Here is a 22027-nt window from a genome sequence, read left to right as displayed (position 1 = left end):
CCCTTTGTATATTGATGCATCCACGTTGATCTTTACAAACTCAACAGCTGGAGGATGCCATTTTACCTGACGCACGTCATTCATGGTTTTAAATATTTTTTTAAATTAATTTTAGCTATTACAAGCAAATAAAAATGGGTTATCTAGATAATATTTTTTTCAAAAATAAATAGATTATAATATAAAACTAATCGATTAAACAGGCCAAGTTAAGAAAAAACATCAGTAGATTTATCTATTTCTTTGTGCTTGTCCATCAACCACTAAGTTTAACTTAAATGCATTTTTTGTTACCCTCTCAATCAATTTTTACGTGTGATTTAAAATTCTTGTAAGATGATTAAGGAAATAATTAAATTAATAAATAGTGATAAAATAGTGTTTAGTATGACTAAAGCTATCCTACCTAGTTGCTATAATATAAAAATTTAGAAAGATAAAAAGAGAGATGATAAAAGATGTATTTTTAACAACTCGTAAAAAATATAATTATTATATCTAATAAGAGTAAAATTGATTAAAATTATTTAATATTTCTTTATCTTCTTCAAATTACAGATATTTTTGAACAAAATAATCAAAACACGAGATAAAAATGGACAGTTGGTTTATGCACTAGCACACATTTTACATTGTAATGCTTTTGACAAATTGCATGTGCAATCTTTAAGGCAAATTCACTTTTTTAATTTTTAGCAAATTATGATTTTTTTTTTTTTTGAACTTTTTCCAAAACAATGTTATCTTTAAGTAGCTTAGAAAAATACTGACCTAATAAATGAAACAACGTTAAATTTTCCAAAACAATTGCACATTTTTTTTAATAAATATACACTAACCAAAGCTTAAAGATTGATAAAATACGGTTCAAATGCACATAATGTAAAATTTGAGAGTATTTTGAGAGTATTTTTGAACCCTAAAATGACTGATCAATTTATAATTTCTAATCTCTTTCATGGAACAGTGAAAAAAAATAATAAACAAATAAATTCATAATGCCTTCTGTAAAACGAAAAAAAAAAAAATCAGTCTTATATTAAATATTCAATAGCATTATAATTTTGAAAAAACAAAATTTTATTAAAATTGAAATTTCTAAACTGTACTTTGGCGGTTTTTCCTTATTTACTTGAAATATTTACATCAGTTTATATCATAATAATTGAAATAATAGTGGAGTGTCTTGAGAAATTGCTTTGGCTTTCGATTTAGATTTGAGTTGACTACACCAATTACCATATATTGCTTCCGTTAAGCATAATCAATATTATACAGCATTATCATTATTATTATAGTTCTTTAAATGCATGAAATGAATAATCCAATATGCACTAAAACAACAAATAGGATATGCCAATTGATATTGCTCCCAACAACCCATAATAAACGAAATGATTGAACCGTCCACTATAGACAACTTGGTCTCTTCTCATCATCCCCATAAGAAGACACTAACTGTTTTACTATTTTGACTTTCATTCATCAGAAACCTGAAACTTAACTATCAAATTTCCATGCATTTAATAATTCTACCAGAAACCATAAATTTTGTGGTATTTCCCTCCTACAGAAACAATAATAAAATATGCAACAAGCACAGCAACAATGTTTTAACAATAGCATTAATCAAACAAAGGTAATAAATTACGTTAATGATAGAAAGACATAACTCTGAACGTTAGTGGCGGCGGCGGCAGTGGCTATAGCTGCTGAATATCAAACCAAAGAATTATAAATAATAATAAAAAAAATCTTGATGTACAATTAACCTAGTCTTGGGATTCCAAAAAATAATTTAAACAATCTTTTCTAACTGTTAAATGTTTGTAACGGCGACTAGGTTCATGAGCACTCTACCCGCTGTCTTTTTGCAGGACTGTCATAGTTTTGTGCAGATTTGTCCAAGATGCCATTAACAACGTTTTCTTTGCTTTCTTCATATTTGAATGTCCAACCGGCAAAATCGGATTCAGAGAACAAAAGGGTAGGTGTTGCTTTGTAGAATGCCAATGGAACCTGTTTTACCCTTCTTCTAAGCTGCAATTGTGACCAATCACAACCCAAAGAATCACATTAAAATGTTAGGAAATTAAAAAAAAAAAAAAAAGAAAGCATAGCATGTAGATAATAACAGGAGAAATCAACAGCTCCACGATGCCTTCTTTACTCCATATTATAAACAAGTCACCCACTAAAATATCACATGCATCAGAATTTGCTTCATCCATTTTACATAATATAATAGCAGAACAGACAAGAAAATTAAAGACTCATGAAAAAGGCAATGTAGGCTTGTTGCTATTATCATCCCAAAGTCATAACTGTTACAAAAAACTGAGGAAGTAGTGGAGATGAAGATAATTAATGTGTCAGATTTTCAGAGAGTTCAAAATTTAGGTCCGATCAGGGGTAAGCATATTTTGGAAAAACTGAAACAATGCACCGCGGTTTTTAGTTTGGAGAAATTCTGGTTTTTCGATTTGGTTCGGTTTTGGAGAAAAAAGTTTTGGTTAACCAAAGTTTGGATACAGTGTCATTTCGCTAGCTATACCTTTTAATTTTAGTTTCAATTTTCAGATTTTTGTCCAACATTAAAAACTTAATATGAAATTAAAAAAAAGGTTTGGATATTCAGAAAACCGAACTGAAAATTGCGGTTCGGTTTCTATTCTACAACAGTTTGGAATCGGTTATTAAAAATATATAAGTTCGTTTTTTTTTTTTTTTTTTTTTTGGTTCAGTTTGGAAACAAACTGCCCAAATGCACACCCCTAGCTTCAATCACAGCACCATATCTCCAACGAACGATAACCCAAGACAAGTCAAACTTGACCAAATTAGTCAGAGCTATAATGCTCGTATTGTTTGCAAACGACATGAACTATATTTTCTAGAAATTAACAGAAATTTGATAATATTACCTCCTCTCCGAATATTGTTGCATACGAACTAGAGCTAAAATCCTTAATGTTGACTTCAGTGGTTTTGGCTCTGACTGTTAAGTCATTCTCAAGCGATAGCACAAACCTAATTGTGAAGAAAATAAAATATCAGGAGGCACATGAGTACAGTCTGCTAGTTGTTCACGCATTAAGAGTGAAATACTTACCTTGAAACAGGAGGGCAATAGTGGTGGCGAAGAGTATCAATTTCCCATAAAGAACTCCCTGTTTGAAGATGGTTGTCAATGCATATAGTTTTGAAAAGTAATTAAAATTTTTCAACTCCTCCAATGCATGTAAACATAAACAAATACAGGAATTTCAAGTAAATTAAACATGACAGGATGTGGTAGAATAATGTGCTAAACAAACAAATCATTGATATAATGAACATTAAATATACAAGCAGTATGTATCCAATATGTCATTAAGTGATTCCAAAGAGAAGGGAATCAACTTGATTATGGAAGACCAAAAGAAGGATTGCAATGTTCAGTGTTAATTAAATTAATATTTATAATGTTGAACTCAACGATTATTTATCATGATAACACACTTAGTTCATCAGAAAAATCACAGAGCTCTGGCAATTAATAAGAAAAACTGTACAGGTTAGTTGTGGACTGAAGATGTCTAACTAGTGCAATTAGTTGAACAGAAACCAAGAAGGAAAAATGAAGAACAGAATCGATCAAAGTCCACATATCCAAAATACCTAAAGGTGAAACCACTTGTAATCCGTGCCCTTTCTCGGAGAAATATTAAGAGAAGAATATCGTACTAAATATGCATCTAAAGTTCTATGTTGTTCTATGTTGAAAATTCTATCTTTATTTTCTTTATTATTTTTAATTTTGTATTATATGTGTGTGTGTGTGTGTGTGTGTGTGTGTATCAATACTTTATTTTCTTTAATGCATTGCTGGCACTAAGTATCAATACTGAGCAAGTGTGTGTATGTACATATACACACACACACACACACACACACACATACACACATATAATACAAAATTAAAAATAATAAAGAAAATACAGATAAAGGTTTCATACCAAGACCCAACAAAGCCAGATGTATATTGGGTTCCTTCAGGTAAGTCAAATGAAAATGAATTGACTCAGCATGAACAAAGGAAGTCCAAGCAATTTGGAAACAGTACTTACTCAAGGCACTAGACTTTGCAGGGTTGCTTTCTTCATTTTTAAAATGATCAATGCCAGGAGTTTTGGCAGAAATGTTACTCCCACTTCCAGAATCATTTGCATTAACAGCATTTTCCTCTTTTGCTTCTGAATTATCATCTGCACTTTCATTAACATCTTCCTGGAAAGGCACAAAAAAACACAATATAAACTTCATCTTCTAAAAATTCATCTTCGATATGGGATGTTGTTCATCATACATTGCAATTCATTCCCCTACCAACTTTATTCAACCTGGTTAATTCAGTTAAAATACTGCAAACCAAAACACAAATAAACCAATCTTCTTTCCGACATTTGATGATAAACTAACCAAAAGCTTTCTTTCTTCAAGTAAGAGAACCATATAAAGGCATCCTTTCTTTAAGTAAAGGAAGAAAATGTAAAGACACTTCTTTAAGTTATTTAATCAATCAACTTGGTAATATAGGATCAAGGTTTATTGTCAGAAGAAAAAAATTTTTACAAATGAAGAAAAACTTGGTAATATAAGAGGTGCGGCATACTTGAGAGTTCGAAAGCAGAATACATAAACAAAGCCAGCCTGCAGAATAAAAAGAAAAAACATGCCCATGGCTATTTACAATTATAGAACTGTAAGTTACCTGGTGCACCAAACAGTTGATTGATGGATGTCTCCTTAGAAGGTTGTGAATCAATGCAATAATAACCACTGCTCCCGGAGGAGGAACTGCAAGAGCCAGCCTGCTCAATTTCTTAGTAAAAGCTGCAGCCAAATATGCTGGAAGAAGTGGAGACTTTAGGCAAGAATCAAGAAGCTGCATCGAGATGATTGCATGTCAATGAGAATGCTTAAAAAAAAATGTCAGTAAACTCTAGTTCCATTTTTTACATATTGTTACTTGATTTGAGCTCACATTACTTGTCTTTGAGGTTGTGGGACTTCACCACTTAAGGTTCAAGACCATGAAGAAGTGCCTCAAAGTTGATTATACCTTCCCCTCAAAAAGAAAAGGTTAAGGCAAAATACATAAACTAGCCTAAATTTTACACAAAAATTCTATTAACCTCCTTAATTTAATTTTGATTTATTGAAAACTTCAACTTACAAAATTGTGCTGATTGAAACACTTCAACTTGCAAGTTGCACCTATCAATAGGTGCAACTTGCAACTTGAAGTGTTCAATAGATTAACGCAAAAAGTTGAGGCATTGATAGATATTCATGTAAGGTTCAGGTATCAATTTATGTATTCGGACAAAAAAGTTAACCATACTTAGTTGTTACTTAGTTGTTATAATGCCTACTCCCAAGAAATCCATAATAATCACTTCAATATCAACTTAGATTAAACCAACTTTAATGCATCCAAGATCAGGCATGCATGGTAGAAACTCAAAGATGTTGATTATCAAACTAAACTATCTCAACCAACAAGCTTATATACTATCCATTGGCACAGAGGACCAGAAGTAAAATTTTTACACATTGAAGTCATAGATCCATTAGCATATTTAAGGTGCAATCACAGTTTGAAGAAAAACTAGTTTTGCTTTGATTGTATCATATCTCACTAACAATAAGCATTCCAATTCATTATTCATAACTCAATACCACAACATATATTAAGGTTTCGTATTCAGTATTACCTCAAAAAATCTTGCCCTATGTTTGGCCATAAAGACAGAAGGTGATAATAATGCATAGAGTTTTTCATAGAAGTTGGGATACTCTAAGCCATGCTGAGTCATGAGGATAAAAAGGCTGCTAAGGGCCATCACACTGACAACACCACCAATATCATATGATCTCGTTAAGAAGTCACTGCATATTATCAGATGCAAATCAGAATTTATAATACGATAGAAATGAGCATAGCCATAATATCATTAAGAAAGCACTTTTGTGATAGTATACCATAACATTATTGGATTGGAGATATAAGGAATGACTTCCTGATGGAGAGTAACTAAGGCCTGTGCATAAAATGAAGCATGCATTATAGCAACGGAAAAGAATATTCAAATAACATTGAATAGATTCAAATAAGCTAACATCATGAAAGTCTGGGACATATAAAATTAAAATATAGGTGTTCCATAGTCAGCAATAGATGCTCAGATTACAAAGCAGCACTGGAAAAATAAAAATAGCATAAAAAAGACAAGATTACCTGAAGATCAACAAGTACATGTTAGCAAGAAGATTCAATAGCACAACTATGAAACAAAAGAGAATTGTATCTTATCATGTAAGATGAAGTAACGATTGAGTAATAAGCTAAAGCTTGATCAAAAAGTGATGGTGATAACAAAATTGAAATTCTGAACATTGTCATAAAGAAAAAAAGGCTAGCACTGTATGGTTGAAACTTGAAAGGACCTGAGGATTGACTAATGGACATGTGAACTTCATAAATAGAGCATGACTGTACAATTTAGAAGGTGTATTGCAGAATTTTTCGATGTAGAAATGAGCTGCCAAATGCGGTGTTCTTCCTTCACAAGCTCAACTATGGAGCAACAGACTTGCTAGTCAGAAAACTAATGTTATCCATTAGTACTTCTGCTTTAAGCACACTGTAACAAAGCTTCTGGGTATAGTAAGCCATAAGATTAAATCACATTCAATACATAAATAAAACTGTAAAAGTTAGAGCATAGGTTTTCTTTCTAAAACTTGAACCGAGCACATCTCAGCCCAAGCCTACCCTATCAATCCCCTTCACAATGCAAAATATTCATTAACATTTAAAAGCACTTAAATTGAAGTATAGCAGCAAAGACTCACCTCTTTGTATACATCAACTGGAAGAGGTAACCTAAGAAAGGAAATCCATGCTTTGGTGAATTTCAGTTTCATCTTTTTGCTGATATTGGCAGCTGATAAACCCTAAATTGGTTGCAGGCACAAAAATGCTCAACACAGGAATAGATATATATAAACAGATCCACAAACAACAAGGAAACTTAAAAATGAAAAATGGAAAATATCAGCATGAATAATAATTAAAACTTACAGTATTATTATGTTTCTCAGACTTGAGCTGCTTATCTTGCCGCTTTGGGAGCTCAGAAAGCTCATCAGCCTCACCTTTTGCAATGCGAATTAGAAATAATCAAAAATTTTAGCAACAGGCAAAGGAAAAAGTTTAAAATAAAGTTGAGAAATGGGAGAGTGAGTGTGTGCATGGGTCTTAATGTGTGTACAAAAATAGTACTAAACAACTTTGAAAAAGAAAGAAAGAGATCAAAAGTAAATCACCTGAGCCACTCCACATCACATAATCAGAATTCTCTTTTGACTCCTCAAGCGGGGGGATGCGTAATATAATATAAAGTATCTTGTGAATAGAGATATCCATGCTACAAGAAAACAATCATAGTTGAGTATTCAATTAACTACAACATCATTATAATGATTTTTATGCATGAAAATGGTCAACATTGAGCAACTTTATTATTTGAAAAAGGAGAGATACAACTGAACAGTCATGTGGCATGATAGAGTTTGTATAAATTGTATCAATAAATGTTAACACCAACATCAATTATCTAGAATATTATATAAACACAAAAGGGGCTGCACCTTCCTGCATTGCCCATTTGTACAATGCAGACAACAAATCAGGGAGGCCAAATAAATGAGGGATGGTGTTTAACAGATAGTAAAAGGCAATTCAAAGAATCACATTAAACATGAAAGAAATCTGGTTGCTGGCGTCTAATCTAAGCCTGAAGTAATAACTTGGCATAGTTTTATTTACCAAGTTTAGCTCCGGAGTTCACAGATCAAATTGAGACTAACTCACCATAGTATATAAAATAAATACAGAGTAATCATGAAAAAGCAGTACAGGAAGACCCCCAAGAAGAGTCCAGGTTCGTGACAAATAGGCATATTACTGACCTTGCCCTTGAATGATTCTCATCATCTTGATCAGCACTCTCAGTATTGTCCTCTAGCATGGGAAAAGATCAATAGAATAAAGGGCTGGAAAACCCAAAAACAGCATAAAAGGAATTGAGTTTTAGTGAAGAGCATGGCCTAATGATTACCAGGGACATCTTTTGCCTCCAAAGTTTTAGCAAGCTTTCCAAGGCTAATGTAGGTAAAATAACTGCACCAAGCACAAAATTCAAAGTCAAGAATTCTCAATGAGGAAAAAACTGAAAAAAAAAAAAAAAGGAAAGCAACTTAAGAATTTATATTATTTTGATCTCATGCTATAATAAGGGCACCTCATGCCAGTGGTGTCTATCTATCAAACACAAAAGACTATACAAAGTCTAGAATAATGCAGCCAAAAAGGAAAAAAATCGGCTGGCATATAGCTATTCAAGAAAAGGGAGAAAAGGGTAAATGAGCCCCAGTATCCTGAACATACCGGATATCAATGTACTTGAAATACTTGGATGCAAGCAAATCTAAAATAAAATCAAATGGTGTTGCAGAGTGAACCTACAAGCAAAGAGAGAGGTCATAAACAGCTGAGCAAGTTCATACAGCAGATTTCTGCATGACAAGTAATAATAAACTTACAATATTATGAAGTAATCTGTGATATATAGCCGAATGAAACCTTCCTCTATTCCCCAGCTTCACCAATTCCATAAGCGAATCTAACACAACTTCCTAATCAAATACATAAATAAATAAAATCATTAAAATTACCCAAAAAAACGAATACTTTCAAGCACATTAGGTATCAGCTTTGCATGCAAAAGGAATTAAAGTTCATTTTTCAAAAAGAAAAAGTAAGAAAATTTATGAACAATTAGCAACAAAATCAAGAACATTTGGCAAAGTGATTTTGGAATTGGAATTTGGAATTGTGAAGCATTCTAATAAATAAAAAGGACAAATAAATAAATAAATAAACTGACTTTCAAAGCTTCCTCGGCCTTCGCTGAAAGAAGAAGATCGATAAGCAACTTCACGAACTCATCGAACTTAGCACGAAGCCAAGTCCTATAAATAAGCTCAGCATCATCCTCATCCGCCGTCGTTTTGGTCTTCTTGGAAGACGAAGAAGAAGAAGGGAGAGAAGGAAGGAGAGGAGTGAAGAAGGACTGAAGAGACAGAACGGATTCAAGAACGTATTGAGGAGGAAATTTTGGGGAGATAAAAGTGAGAAGAAGAGGGAGATTGTTAACATGAGTTCTTGAAGAGAGGAGCTGTTGGCCTAAGGTTTTCACCTCTTTTAATGTATGTTTTGGTTTTGGTTTTGATTTTGATTTCGATTTCGATTTCGATTGTGATTGTTTTTCTTGAGCAGTTGAAGAAACCATTGTTAAAGAGTTGGTGTCTGGAGGGAAAGGAATACGCAAGTGTTTTTGGTCTGTAGTTACAAGCCCAAGCAGGAGGACGAGGCAGGGAAGAACAACTGATTCAGGGGTCGGCAGTGGCGGGCAGTGGAGTTACGGTTACGGAAGACGAGAGGCGAAAGGGTTTGGGTTTTGGGTTTAGGAGGTTTATATTTCCATGTAACACGGTGTCGTTGGAAGATGAAAGGTGGGTAGAAACGACGCCGTTGTGAATGTTTCGGAACGTAAAATTAAGGATGGCAGCGGGGTCCCCGCTAAAAATCAATTCCCCCGATCCGTTATGAAATAAACCAACATCATCCAAATCCGTTTAATTATAAATTCTTTCAATCCATTGACATCAAACCATTTGAAACTATAATCTGGGCCTGAAAATGTAACAAAAAAAAAAAATCAAAAATTCATATTAAAATTCAACATGAAAATAATAAAATTTCAATGCATAATAATATTAAAATAGAAAAAAAAAAATAGAATTCCACCTAAATGAAAAATACAAATGTCAAACCAATAAATAATGCACACAAAAAAGTATATTTTCAATTCAATAATCAGTAGTGGGAACTTAAAATTCATCTATCCTGTAATAATTTTCATTAAATCAATAAAATCAATAATATTTAATTAGTCGTTTATATAAGCCTACAAATGAATTCAATTATATATATAATAAAAATAAAAAATAGAAATAGGAAAGAAATGAAGACGTCCTATAGCGAAAAAGAAAAAAATAAATCGAGAATAAAATTAAAAAATAGAGAAAGGAAATGGAACTCTAGTTGAAGAGAGCATGGGCACGAAAGCAACAAGATGGTATAGAAAGAATAACACTGTGAAATGGGTAGAAGGAGAGGAGCGGCTCAGCGAACTCCAAGTAGGGAGGAGAAGTTGTTTGTGAGGAGTTTTGTTTTCTTTTTCTTTTTAATTCATTGAAGGTTTTTATGGACCGAAATAATACTGCGAATAATCAAAAGGACTCGATTTTGAGATCACTCACTCTTCACATAAATGAAAAGACCAATCAAACTATTTTCTGATTGGCCGGTAAAAGTTTTGTTTTCTATGTATTCATTAAAATGCAACTCTAAGTCAAGACAATGTAGTTTTGCTTGTGAGTTAATTTAGGCTTCCGACGTATTTTTTATGGTAAAACTAGCTATTATTATTATTATTATTATTATTATTATTATATCTATATCTATATCTATCTATTACTATACTTTTATACTATATATAAATGTGGAAATAGGAGAGATAATGAGATTTTTAATATCTCCCTTAATGAGATTTGAAATATCCTAAAATAGTGTTAGTCATTGGCCAATTTAAAAATTACATTTTTATACTAACGAGTGTTTGGATGACTGGTTCGAACTCTTCTCCCTTAAGTGAGGTTAAAGGTTCAATCTTTATAGATGGAGCAAATATTCGCTGAGAGCACTTTACCCCTTCTTGGGTAGATCCGGTGCGAGTAGGATTTAGTTCTAGCCAAATGGGCTCGGGATACCCGTGGTTAAGAAAAAAAAAAAAGAAAAATTACATTTTATTATTTGATTGAAGATAATTTCTAAAAATTATTTTTAAATAAATACATATAGATAATAAAAAAGAAAAAAATATATACTCTTCTTTTTCTGTATAGTTGTAGGAAAATTTGAGAGTTTATTTGGCGAAGATAAAACATTTCATTTATGTAATCTTTTTCATTAATTAATTAACTTATTTATTTATTTATTTTAAATTTGCAACTTAGAAAAATAGAGAAACAAAATTAGATCCTAGCATTATTTGCTCTGTAATTTCATTTATTGACTTAGCTATATATATATATATATATATATATATATATATATATATATTTGTCTACCAACATCAAATTTCATAAAATTCTACCATTTTCAGTTAAAGAAGGGTTGATTTTTGAAATTCAAATTGATAATTTTTTTAATATAATTTGTTTTTTATTATATGTTGAGTTCCGAAAAGAATTCTATTCTTAGTAGCAATTTTTTTTTTATTTTCTTTTTCATTACTAAATTAATTTGTAACTGCTATCACTTTAATTTAATAAGAGATTTATATGATCTCTCTTGTAATAAATAGATGGCCTCTTGATGATTAACATTTTTAATTTTCTTAATATTTTTTCTATTATATTCTAAATTAGTTTGATTTGAAAGAAAATAGTGTTTATAAAACTAGAAAAAAACTAGAACTATATATTTCTGTTTTAGGTCACTTTTTAGAGTTTCAAGAATTTGTGTATATATACTTATATTCCTTTCTTTAATGCACTGGGTAAGTAATACTGTCACTATAAAGTAATTAGCATTATCAATTTAGATCGTCTGCTCATTTTTTTCCTTTACCAAGCAGTAAAAAATAATTTATTATTATTTTTTATTATAGTTGTATATAGATATTAATTTGGGGTTGAAGGCAGGAGGTTGGAGATTGAATGATGACTTGATTTTCTTTTTAGGCAATTTTTAGGTTTTAAGAATCTGCATTTATAAATTAGAGATTGAAGGATTATGTTAGATATTGGATTGAATTTTATTTTCAGACCACTTCATTATAAATATAATAGAATTAAATATATAAGAAGTAGCATTATAAGTAGCTTGTCCGACAAAGTCCAATACAAATTAAGCAACTGTGTTTATTTTAATTTAAACAAAAACTTATGCTTTAATATTATATAGATAAAAAAATTAAAAGAGTACAAATATATAATGAGCATAGTCAACGTGCAAGGCGGGTTTTAAAAAAAAACTAGTATAAATAAAAAGCTTAATGAGTATAAAAATAGCATATAACGAGTATAGTCAACATATATCGCACGTCATAAAAAGAACTAGTATATACAAAAGTACGAATGAAGGGGAACATTGCGTTCCTAAAACACCTCTTCTAAGTTTATGAATCGACAAAAATATTATTACTAATCCTGTTCTAATTATGATATCAAGATATTATTTTTATTATATTAATATTATAAATTTAATCTCATTCTAATTAGGAATTTGTCCTATCATACCACTATATATATGTTAGGTTTTAATTGCTTTTGACCATCAAAAATTTGTTGCTTTTGACTATCAAGAATTATTAAATCAAGTTTTTACTAATTTGAAATTATTGAGTTTGCAATCTGAAATACCCCGAATTTTTATTTTCGAAACTTTCGAATTTTTATTAAATCAAAAATCTCGATTTTCAACTATATGGGCTATAAATACCAAACAATTTCAATTGGAGCCCAAGGTTGCGAGTTGGGCCTAAGCCCAAATATATCATCGGAATTTTCAATTTGAGAACGGTTAAATTTTTGAAAAAATAATACGAAACCTCGTAATTTAACCTATTAGGAATATATACAAATTAATTATCCTAAAATCAAATAGTGTTACTATTAATATTTTATTATTATTATTGAGTAAATGGAAAAAAATTTACGGAACCTAACTAAAACAATCGAAATAAATCAGACCTAGAAATCAAATTGATTTTGTCAAAAACTAGCTTGAATTTTCTGCAAACCAAATTAAATCGGGTCAAACAATTGATTTGGACCAAACCGGTTTGAATCGAACCGGAATGGCCTAGAAATTGCTAGAAACCGCCTTTCTTCTTATTTTCTTTCTCTTCTTCTTCTTCTCCGCGCGTTCTTCTCTGTCTCTTCTCCGACCTCCAGCCTCCGGCCACCAAAATCGGCAAGCCATAGCTCTAAATTGAAGAGCACAAAGGAAGGAAGCCATTTGTAGTCTCGTTTTGCGAAAATAGAGCTTGAAACGAGAAGAAATCGCGTTAGAAGCAGCGCGACACCGTGCAAAGCCATTTTCGGCGATTCTCGCCGTTTTCGGCGGACACAGCCAGCGAGGAGACCTCTAATCGACTCCTCTTGGTCTTGCGCGTGTCTTCCTCCCTTCAGTTCCGAAGATCAGGCTTCGGTGGTGAAATCACCATTGACGGCGGCGCCAAGCTTCGGGTGGCATCGGTTTAGGCCAAATGGGCCACCGACTCAACAAACGGAGCATGGATTTGTGTCCTTGGTGAAATTTCGACTCTAGGGGTGTACAAATTGCATGTTTCTGGGCAGCGATGATTTCCGGCCACCGTGAACGGCGGTAGACGGCGGCGCTCCGGCGAGCCTCCGGCGAGGCCCAATGGACAGAATCTTCCTCTCCTCGCCTGGATTGTGGATTCGTCATCCGATTTTCATTCGGTATGTTCTAAGACTCAATCCTCAATTTTTTTTTTTTATAGATTTCGAATTAATTAACTAATGAATTTAATAGAGTAATTAAGTAAATTAATTTGAATAACAAGAAATTAGGTTATATAGAACATTTTTAGTTTTTTTTTTTTTTTTTTTAAAATAAATTAAATTGATTAGCTTGCGGTAATTGCGATAGCCTGATATGTTTAGTTGGTTGGTTTAGAATTTTAAAATAACGTAATTGCAAATTAGTTTAAACCATTGTCAAATAAATTACATGAGCTATAAACTGAAATGACGGAAGAGTTGCGAAACCTGAAATGGCAGCATGCCATTTTAACTAATTAGCTTGAACAATTATTGCGGTATAATGCAAGCGAAGTTATAAATTAAGTTTTTGGTGGAAAATGGGTTAAGTAGCATATGATGTATGAGTTTAATCAATAACTCAAGGTTTCTTTGATATAATGGCAGCTTCTAGCTATAGAAAATCATGGATTTTTTTGCTTGAACCAAGTTTATATTGTTGGAATAATTGTGCTCCTCATAACTTGTTGTGGATTGTTACTGTAAGCAAGAATGAAGAAATGAAAGCTTGATAAAGAGTACTATAATAGTTAGACAATATAAAACTATCAAATGAAGACAATTGAAATTAACATAATGATGTAAGTTTTATTCAATTATATATGTATTAAAGCTTTCATTTGTTTGGTAATTAGCTATTGAAGCTAGTTATAATTATATAAAGTAAAGAATGATTGCTATTACCACTGGAACATGATTGTTGTAAATTAATGGTTGAGTGTTGATATTGTTGTTTTGGAAGGAGGATGGGATTTAAAGTGATTGATTGCCCGACGGATGGGCTGTGTGCAATGATTGATAAATATATATTAATATTGTGATATTTGAGCAGGTAGATAGTCCAATTTTTAGGGGAGGTGCTGCCGAAATTCCGCTAGAACTTAGTTTAGTTTTAATTAATGACATAATTAATAAGTTTATTTAGAATAATTCTATAACTTAACACATAATAAATAGAGTGCTCTAATTATTTATTTATTATCTTTATTATTCATTTAGCTATTTAATTATTTATTTATTTTTATTGTTATTGTTTATTATTATTATCATTTATTTTATCGTTATTGTTTATTGTTAATAGTATTTATTTAATTATTTAATTGCATTTGAGAAATGAATGTCTAATAGTGCATTGCATTACGATATTCAATGGATCATTATGTCTGCATCTAATTGCAATGTTTGATTAGTTGTATTGTGATAATACTATGCTTTGTTTGTGTGGAGTTGGGATGAAGTGGGTCACCATGGGTTTGTGAGACCGTTACTGTTATATGGATCCTGATTCTGATTTCTGTTAGCCGGGTAAATGGGAGATCGGCGCCCCCGTGTGCACCTACTGTTCTGATCCGTATGATATGGAAAACCACAGGTTGGCTTCTTTATTGGGCGCACCTGATAATCTAGATTTGATTGCAGCCCGCAGGGTGGCCTCCTGTTGTGAGCGCCTGATGATCTAGATTTGATGGAGACGACCGGGTTGCCTCCTGTTGGTATGGAAAAGAAAAGAGAGAATGGAAAAATAATGAGAGGGCTGGTCAAGTGAGGATTAGACTGGTCGGCCAGTATGGGGGATCGGCTCCCTGGTGCACACGTGAGAGGATGAGCCATGTGGGAGGACGGCTCATCGGGGGTTCGGTGACTCCACTGACCAATTTCCACGTGATGTGATTATATGAAAATGTTAATAATTGTGAGTGCTGGTGATATGCCATTTGTGTGACTGTCTGTGTGAGCATATAGCTAGTCGGATGACTAGATTGATATATTTATACATTTGTGTGAATGCATGTGTTGTGCAATAATTATTATTCATTAATAAACTCACATCTCTTTTGTTTAAATCTTTCAGGAAGTAGCATTTTCTAAATCCCAGCTATAACTCTGCTCTTTCAATGTTAAAAAGAAATTCTCTAATTTTAGTATTGATCTATTAAATAGATAAATGTCCGAAGGTTTATCTGTATAGATCTGTTAGTGAACTCCGCAGTTATAGGATTTGTATAATTTTAAGTCGTGTATTATTATAGATGAAATAATTTCGTGAGCCTATATTATAAATATAGTGTATTGTAAGCAGGGCGATTCGTAAATGTTTAAAATTTTATTGAGATAGTAAATTTTTAGTGTTTCAGGCTTACTACGGGCCTCGGGAGCCTTAAGCTTACCTGGGTCCTAGTGCCGGTCCGGCCCATGGAATCGGGTCGTGACAAAGTTGGTATCAGAGCTTAGGTTAGGGTTCTAGGACACAACTGCGGAGTATAGGAAATTTCTTTATGTTGGGATCGGCCGTAACCAACATAAGGAAGGAAACTTGTGATTTTCCTCCCTAGGGAATAGAGTAATACCTGATGGTAGTGGATTGGCCTGATCACCCAGTACACTACTTTTCATGCGAGCTCTATTCCTATAGTGAATAGGATGGTGTAGAGAATAAATAGATTTTTCATTTGTATGGCAGATTGATGAACTTTGGGTGATCAGGAATCGGTATTTTAGTATTCAGCTCGGCTACTGAATTTCTTTAGAATTTATTCAAAAGATAATCTTTTTAATTGTTTTATTTAGTTGATAATTGATATTTAAATTTAAAACACCATTTTGATTTTGAATTTAAATTATGTTATGACAAATAATCTGAAATTGATTAATTATGTAAAAAGTTATTTTCGTAAGTTGTCTATTTATATCACGGGGCCAGTTAGATGAAATAACAAGGTGAGTTGATCATGAGTGTGGTTAGAATTAAAAAAAAAAAAAAGAAAAAAAAGAAAAAAAAGAGAATGTTTTGAGAAGAACAAGATGAAAGGTAGTAATGAGGAATGGTGATGTTAATAATAAGTAAGTAGACAATTAGTAGTTGAATTAAGGACACAAATGTTGGAAAAGTTTGAAGAGACAACTTTAGTTTAGAAGCTAGGTTGCAAAATAAATGGAAGGGATAACATTAGGAATGGACTTGAATGGTTTAAGGGTATAAAAATGGTATATATAGCAAAGTGTAATATATGTTAGGAGCAAGTGGTAGACAAATCAGAGTAATTTATAAATATCTTATTCGACTTGAATAAGAGAATATTGATTGATTAAGGACAAATGAGATAGGTAAGTTAAATATAGAGTTGACTCAAGCTAGTGATAGGTAGATGTAGGGCTAATTAAGACTTTTAATTAAATGTTAAGACTATAGTTTAGAAAATTCTAGTCCATGATATGGACAGAAAAGTGAGAAGTTATTAGTATATATGTATTAGGCGATAAGAAGCTAATGAGATTGATTTGATGTGATATTTGGGTGTTAAGATAGCATTAGGTCAGGACTTAAGAAATTTTTATAGAAGACATTTGTATTGATGTGTAATTAGATGAAAGCGTATAGTTAGCGTAAATAATAAGTTTTAGATTGAAATGTTGGTGATTAGATAGATCACGATTAACAATGATTAATAGACGAAATAATTAATAAGAATACTCTAATATATCTAGAATGGATTAATAGGCAACATAAGCACAATGGAAGGTTATCAAATGAGATTTGGGTTATTAACTGAAATTTGAACGATTAAAAGATGTTATTATGAAAGTCGATTTTAGTGGTAAGTATTAAGATAACTTAAGAAATAAGTACCAGAAAGAGACGCTGGCGGTTAAGTGGAAGGAGTGAAAATTTTTATAGGAGTGAAATAGCTAGGGACCGCAGTGATCTAGGAGCTATATAACAGATGAACTAGTCTATGGTAAAGATATCATAGGGACAATCGAATTGGTATAGATGAGAAACAAAGACAGTTATTTCGAAGTGCCCTATGATATAATAGACAACGGAAGTAACAGACGATTTTTCTTAAAGTTTTGAATTAAAGTAATAAGTTTTTGAATATTTGATCAATAAGAGTTTTAGTAAGTATATATGTAAATTAAATGATATAATTTTTATCACTATATATAAAATCAAATTTCAATTAATCGCTTTTTGTAAAATTATATGCTTGGTTTTCATGAAGGAATGTTTAAATTTTCAAATGAATCATATAATCTTGAATATATATATATATATATATATATATATGTATACACATATAAATGTGCAACTTACTGCTAAACCGGTTTTAAGATAATATATTATTCAAAGAAAAATTTTCTAAAGATTTCAGTAGCTGTCTGAAACTAGTAATTGGAGATTTGGGTAATAAATTTAAGGTTCTTGTAAGTTTTAGCTAGGTGGCACTAAATAGGATGGTTGACGATAGAATTACAATTAGAATACCTGACCCTTTTCTTTCTTCAGTTCATATTATCCACTCTTGAGTTGTCTCCCTAGTGATGGAAGTAATTTCTTATGACTTTGAATTCCCTATGTATCCATTCTTGCTCTCTCCTACTAGATTTCAATTCGAGGACGAATTGTCTTAAGGGGGGGAAATTGAAATACCCCGAATTTTTATTTTCGAAACTTTCAAATTTTTATTAAATCAAAAATCTCGATTTTCAACTATATGGGCTATAAATACCAAACAATTTCAATTGGAGCCCAAGGTTGCGAGTTGGGCCTAAGCCCAAATATATCATCGGAATTTTCAATTTGAGAACGGTTAAATTTTTGAAAAAATAATACGAAACCTCGTAATTTAACCTATTAGGAATATATACAAATTAATTATCCTAAAATCAAATAGTGTTACTATTAATATTTTATTATTATTATTGAGTAAATGGAAAAAAATTTACGGAACCTAACTAAAACAATCGAAATAAATCAGACCTAGAAATCAAATTGATTTTGTCAAAAACTAGCTTGAATTTTCTGCAAACCAAATTAAATCGGGTCAAACAATTGATTTGGACCAAACCGGTTTGAATCGAACCGGAATGGCCTAGAAATTGCTAGAAACCGCCTTTCTTCTTATTTTCTTTCTCTTCTTCTTCTTCTCCGCGCGTTCTTCTCTGTCTCTTCTCCGACCTCCAGCCTCCGGCCACCAAAATCGGCAAGCCATAGCTCTAAATTGAAGAGCACAAAGGAAGGAAGCCATTTGTAGTCTCGTTTTGCGAAAATAGAGCTTGAAACGAGAAGAAATCGCGTTAGAAGCAGCGCGACACCGTGCAAAGCCATTTTCGGCGATTCTCGCCGTTTTCGGCGGACACAGCCAGCGAGGAGACCTCTAATCGACTCCTCTTGGTCTTGCGCGTGTCTTCCTCCCTTCAGTTTCGAAGATCAGGCTTCGGTGGTGAAATCACCATTGACGGCGGCGCCAAGCTTCGGGTGGCATCGGTTTAGGCCAAATGGGCCACCGACTCAACAAACGGAGCATGGATTTGTGTCCTTGGTGAAATTTCGACTCTAGGGGTGTACAAATTGCATGTTTCTGGGCAGCGATGATTTCCGGCCACCGTGAACGGCGGTAGACGGCGGCGCTCCGGCGAGCCTCCGGCGAGGCCCAATGGACAGAATCTTCCTCTCCTCGCCTGGATTGTGGATTCGTCATCCGATTTTCATTCGGTATGTTCTAAGACTCAATCCTCAATTTTTTTTTTTTATAGATTTCGAATTAATTAACTAATGAATTTAATAGAGTAATTAAGTAAATTAATTTGAATAACAAGAAATTAGGTTATATAGAACATTTTTAGTTTTTTTTTTTTTTTTTTTTTAAAATAAATTAAATTGATTAGCTTGCGGTAATTGCGATAGCCTGATATGTTTAGTTGGTTGGTTTAGAATTTTAAAATAACGTAATTGCAAATTAGTTTAAACCATTGTCAAATAAATTACATGAGCTATAAACTGAAATGACGGAAGAGTTGCGAAACCTGAAATGGCAGCATGCCATTTTAACTAATTAGCTTGAACAATTATTGCGGTATAATGCAAGCGAAGTTATAAATTAAGTTTTTGGTGGAAAATGGGTTAAGTAGCATATGATGTAGGAGTTTAATCAATAACTCAAGGTTTCTTTGATATAATGGCAGCTTCTAGCTATAGAAAATCATGGATTTTTTTGCTTGAACCAAGTTTATATTGTTGGAATAATTGTGCTCCTCATAACTTGTTGTGGATTGTTACTGTAAGCAAGAATGAAGAAATGAAAGCTTGATAAAGAGTACTATAATAGTTAGACAATATAAAACTATCAAATGAAGACAATTGAAATTAACATAATGATGTAAGTTTTATTCAATTATATATGTATTAAAGCTTTCATTTGTTTGGTAATTAGCTATTGAAGCTAGTTATAATTATATAAAGTAAAGAATGATTGCTATTACCACTGGAACATGATTGTTGTAAATTAATGGTTGAGTGTTGATATTGTTGTTTTGGAAGGAGGATGGGATTTAAAGTGATTGATTGCCCGACGGATGGGCTGTGTGCAATGATTGATAAATATATATTAATATTGTGATATTTGAGCAGGTAGATAGTCCAATTTTTAGGGGAGGTGCTGCCGAAATTCCGCTAGAACTTAGTTTAGTTTTAATTAATGACATAATTAATAAGTTTATTTAGAATAATTCTATAACTTAACACATAATAAATAGAGTGCTCTAATTATTTATTTATTATCTTTATTATTCATTTAGCTATTTAATTATTTATTTATTTTTATTGTTATTGTTTATTATTATTATCATTTATTTTATCGTTATTGTTTATTGTTAATAGTATTTATTTAATTATTTAATTGCATTTGAGAAATGAATGTCTAATAGTGCATTGCATTACGATATTCAATGGATCATTATGTCTGCATCTAATTGCAATGTTTGATTAGTTGTATTGTGATAATACTGTGCTTTGTTTGTGTGGAGTTGGGATGAAGTGGGTCACCATGGGTTTGTGAGACCGTTACTGTTATATGGATCCTGATTCTGATTTCTGTTAGCCGGGTAAATGGGAGATCGGCGCCCCCGTGTGCACCTACTGTTCTGATCCGTATGATATGGAAAACCACAGGTTGGCTTCTTTATTGGGCGCACCTGATAATCTAGATTTGATTGCAGCCCGCAGGGTGGCCTCCTGTTGTGAGCGCCTGATGATCTAGATTTGATGGAGACGACCGGGTTGCCTCCTGTTGGTATGGAAAAGAAAAGAGAGAATGGAAAAATAATGAGAGGGCTGGTCAAGTGAGGATTAGACCGGTCGGCCAGTATGGGGGATCGGCTCCCTGGTGCACACGTGAGAGGATGAGCCATGTGGGAGGACGGCTCATCGGGGGTTCGGTGACTCCACTGACCAATTTCCACGTGATGTGATTATATGAAAATGTTAATAATTGTGAGTGCTGGTGATATGCCATTTGTGTGACTGTCTGTGTGAGCATATAGCTAGTCGGATGACTAGATTGATATATTTATACATTTGTGTGAATGCATGTGTTGTGCAATAATTATTATTCATTAATAAACTCACATCTCTTTTGTTTAAATCTTTCAGGAAGTAGCATTTTCTAAATCCCAGCTATAACTCTGCTCTTTCAATGTTAAAAAGAAATTCTCTAATTTTAGTATTGATCTATTAAATAGATAAATGTCCGAAGGTTTATCTGTATAGATCTGTTAGTGAACTCCGCAGTTATAGGATTTGTATAATTTTAAGTCGTGTATTATTATAGATGAAATAATTTCGTGAGCCTATATTATAAATATAGTGTATTGTAAGCAGGGCGATTCGTAAATGTTTAAAATTTTATTGAGATAGTAAATTTTTAGTGTTTCAGGCTTACTACGGGCCTCGGGAGCCTTAAGCTTACCTGGGTCCTAGTGCCGGTCCGGCCCATGGAATCGGGTCGTGACACAATCATATCTTCTTCTTAAGATAAGTATAACCTTAATTCTTTCTATTTACAAATTAATGAATAATTTTATTTATAGTTCTTATAATTTAAATCTATAGATTTATAGATTAACTGTAATTATTTAATAATCATGCATAATTACAAGCTTACAAGCTTTTCCTCCTGAATAACATTATCATAAAATATATTAAAGAAATTAACCCTTTAATTAGGAAAATTTTATTTATTTTATCGATTAAAATTATAAAATAATTTTTAATTAGATTGATTATATTAGTTTCCTTAATCATATTATTTTTATTAATTAACAAATCTTGTTTCATTATTTTTCCGTTGCTAAGAGTTGACAATGGTTGTACAAACGTGTTAGCAATGGAATTCATTTTCGTTTCTATAGTTATAACAAGAGTTGGTTCTACAAACAAGTTGGCAGCGGAATTTTTATCCGTTGCTAAAGTTGTAACCAAAATTCAAAACCTATTTTCACT

At 32.3% G+C, this 22027-nt stretch overlaps 1 protein-coding gene across 1 annotated transcript; it reads right to left on the bottom strand.

Annotated features, from left to right (window-relative positions):
• Positions 1-1602: 1602 nt before the first annotated feature.
• Positions 1603-9568, bottom strand: EMB2762 (CCAAT-binding factor). The gene is made up of 15 exons (XM_012219433.4): positions 8997-9568; positions 8653-8745; positions 8498-8571; positions 8169-8230; positions 8020-8071; positions 7375-7475; positions 7130-7203; positions 6901-7002; positions 6028-6086; positions 5760-5934; positions 4754-4927; positions 4110-4269; positions 3113-3170; positions 2925-3030; positions 1603-2040 (listed from the first exon to the last, which is right to left on the bottom strand). The coding sequence occupies exons 1-15, from the start codon at positions 9399-9401 to the stop codon at positions 1846-1848; spliced, it is 1890 nt and encodes a 629-aa protein (XP_012074823.1). The 5' UTR covers positions 9402-9568; the 3' UTR covers positions 1603-1845.
• Positions 9569-22027: the final 12459 nt, after the last annotated feature.

This window comes from Jatropha curcas, chromosome 2 (genome assembly GCF_041381405.1).
Source record: "Jatropha curcas cultivar XTBG-Jc1 chromosome 2, XTBG_Jcur_1.0, whole genome shotgun sequence".
Classification (NCBI taxonomy): Eukaryota; Viridiplantae; Streptophyta; class Magnoliopsida; order Malpighiales; family Euphorbiaceae; genus Jatropha; species Jatropha curcas.
Note: the sequence above shows the minus strand (reverse complement) of the source record. Positions and strands in the feature narration are given on the sequence as shown.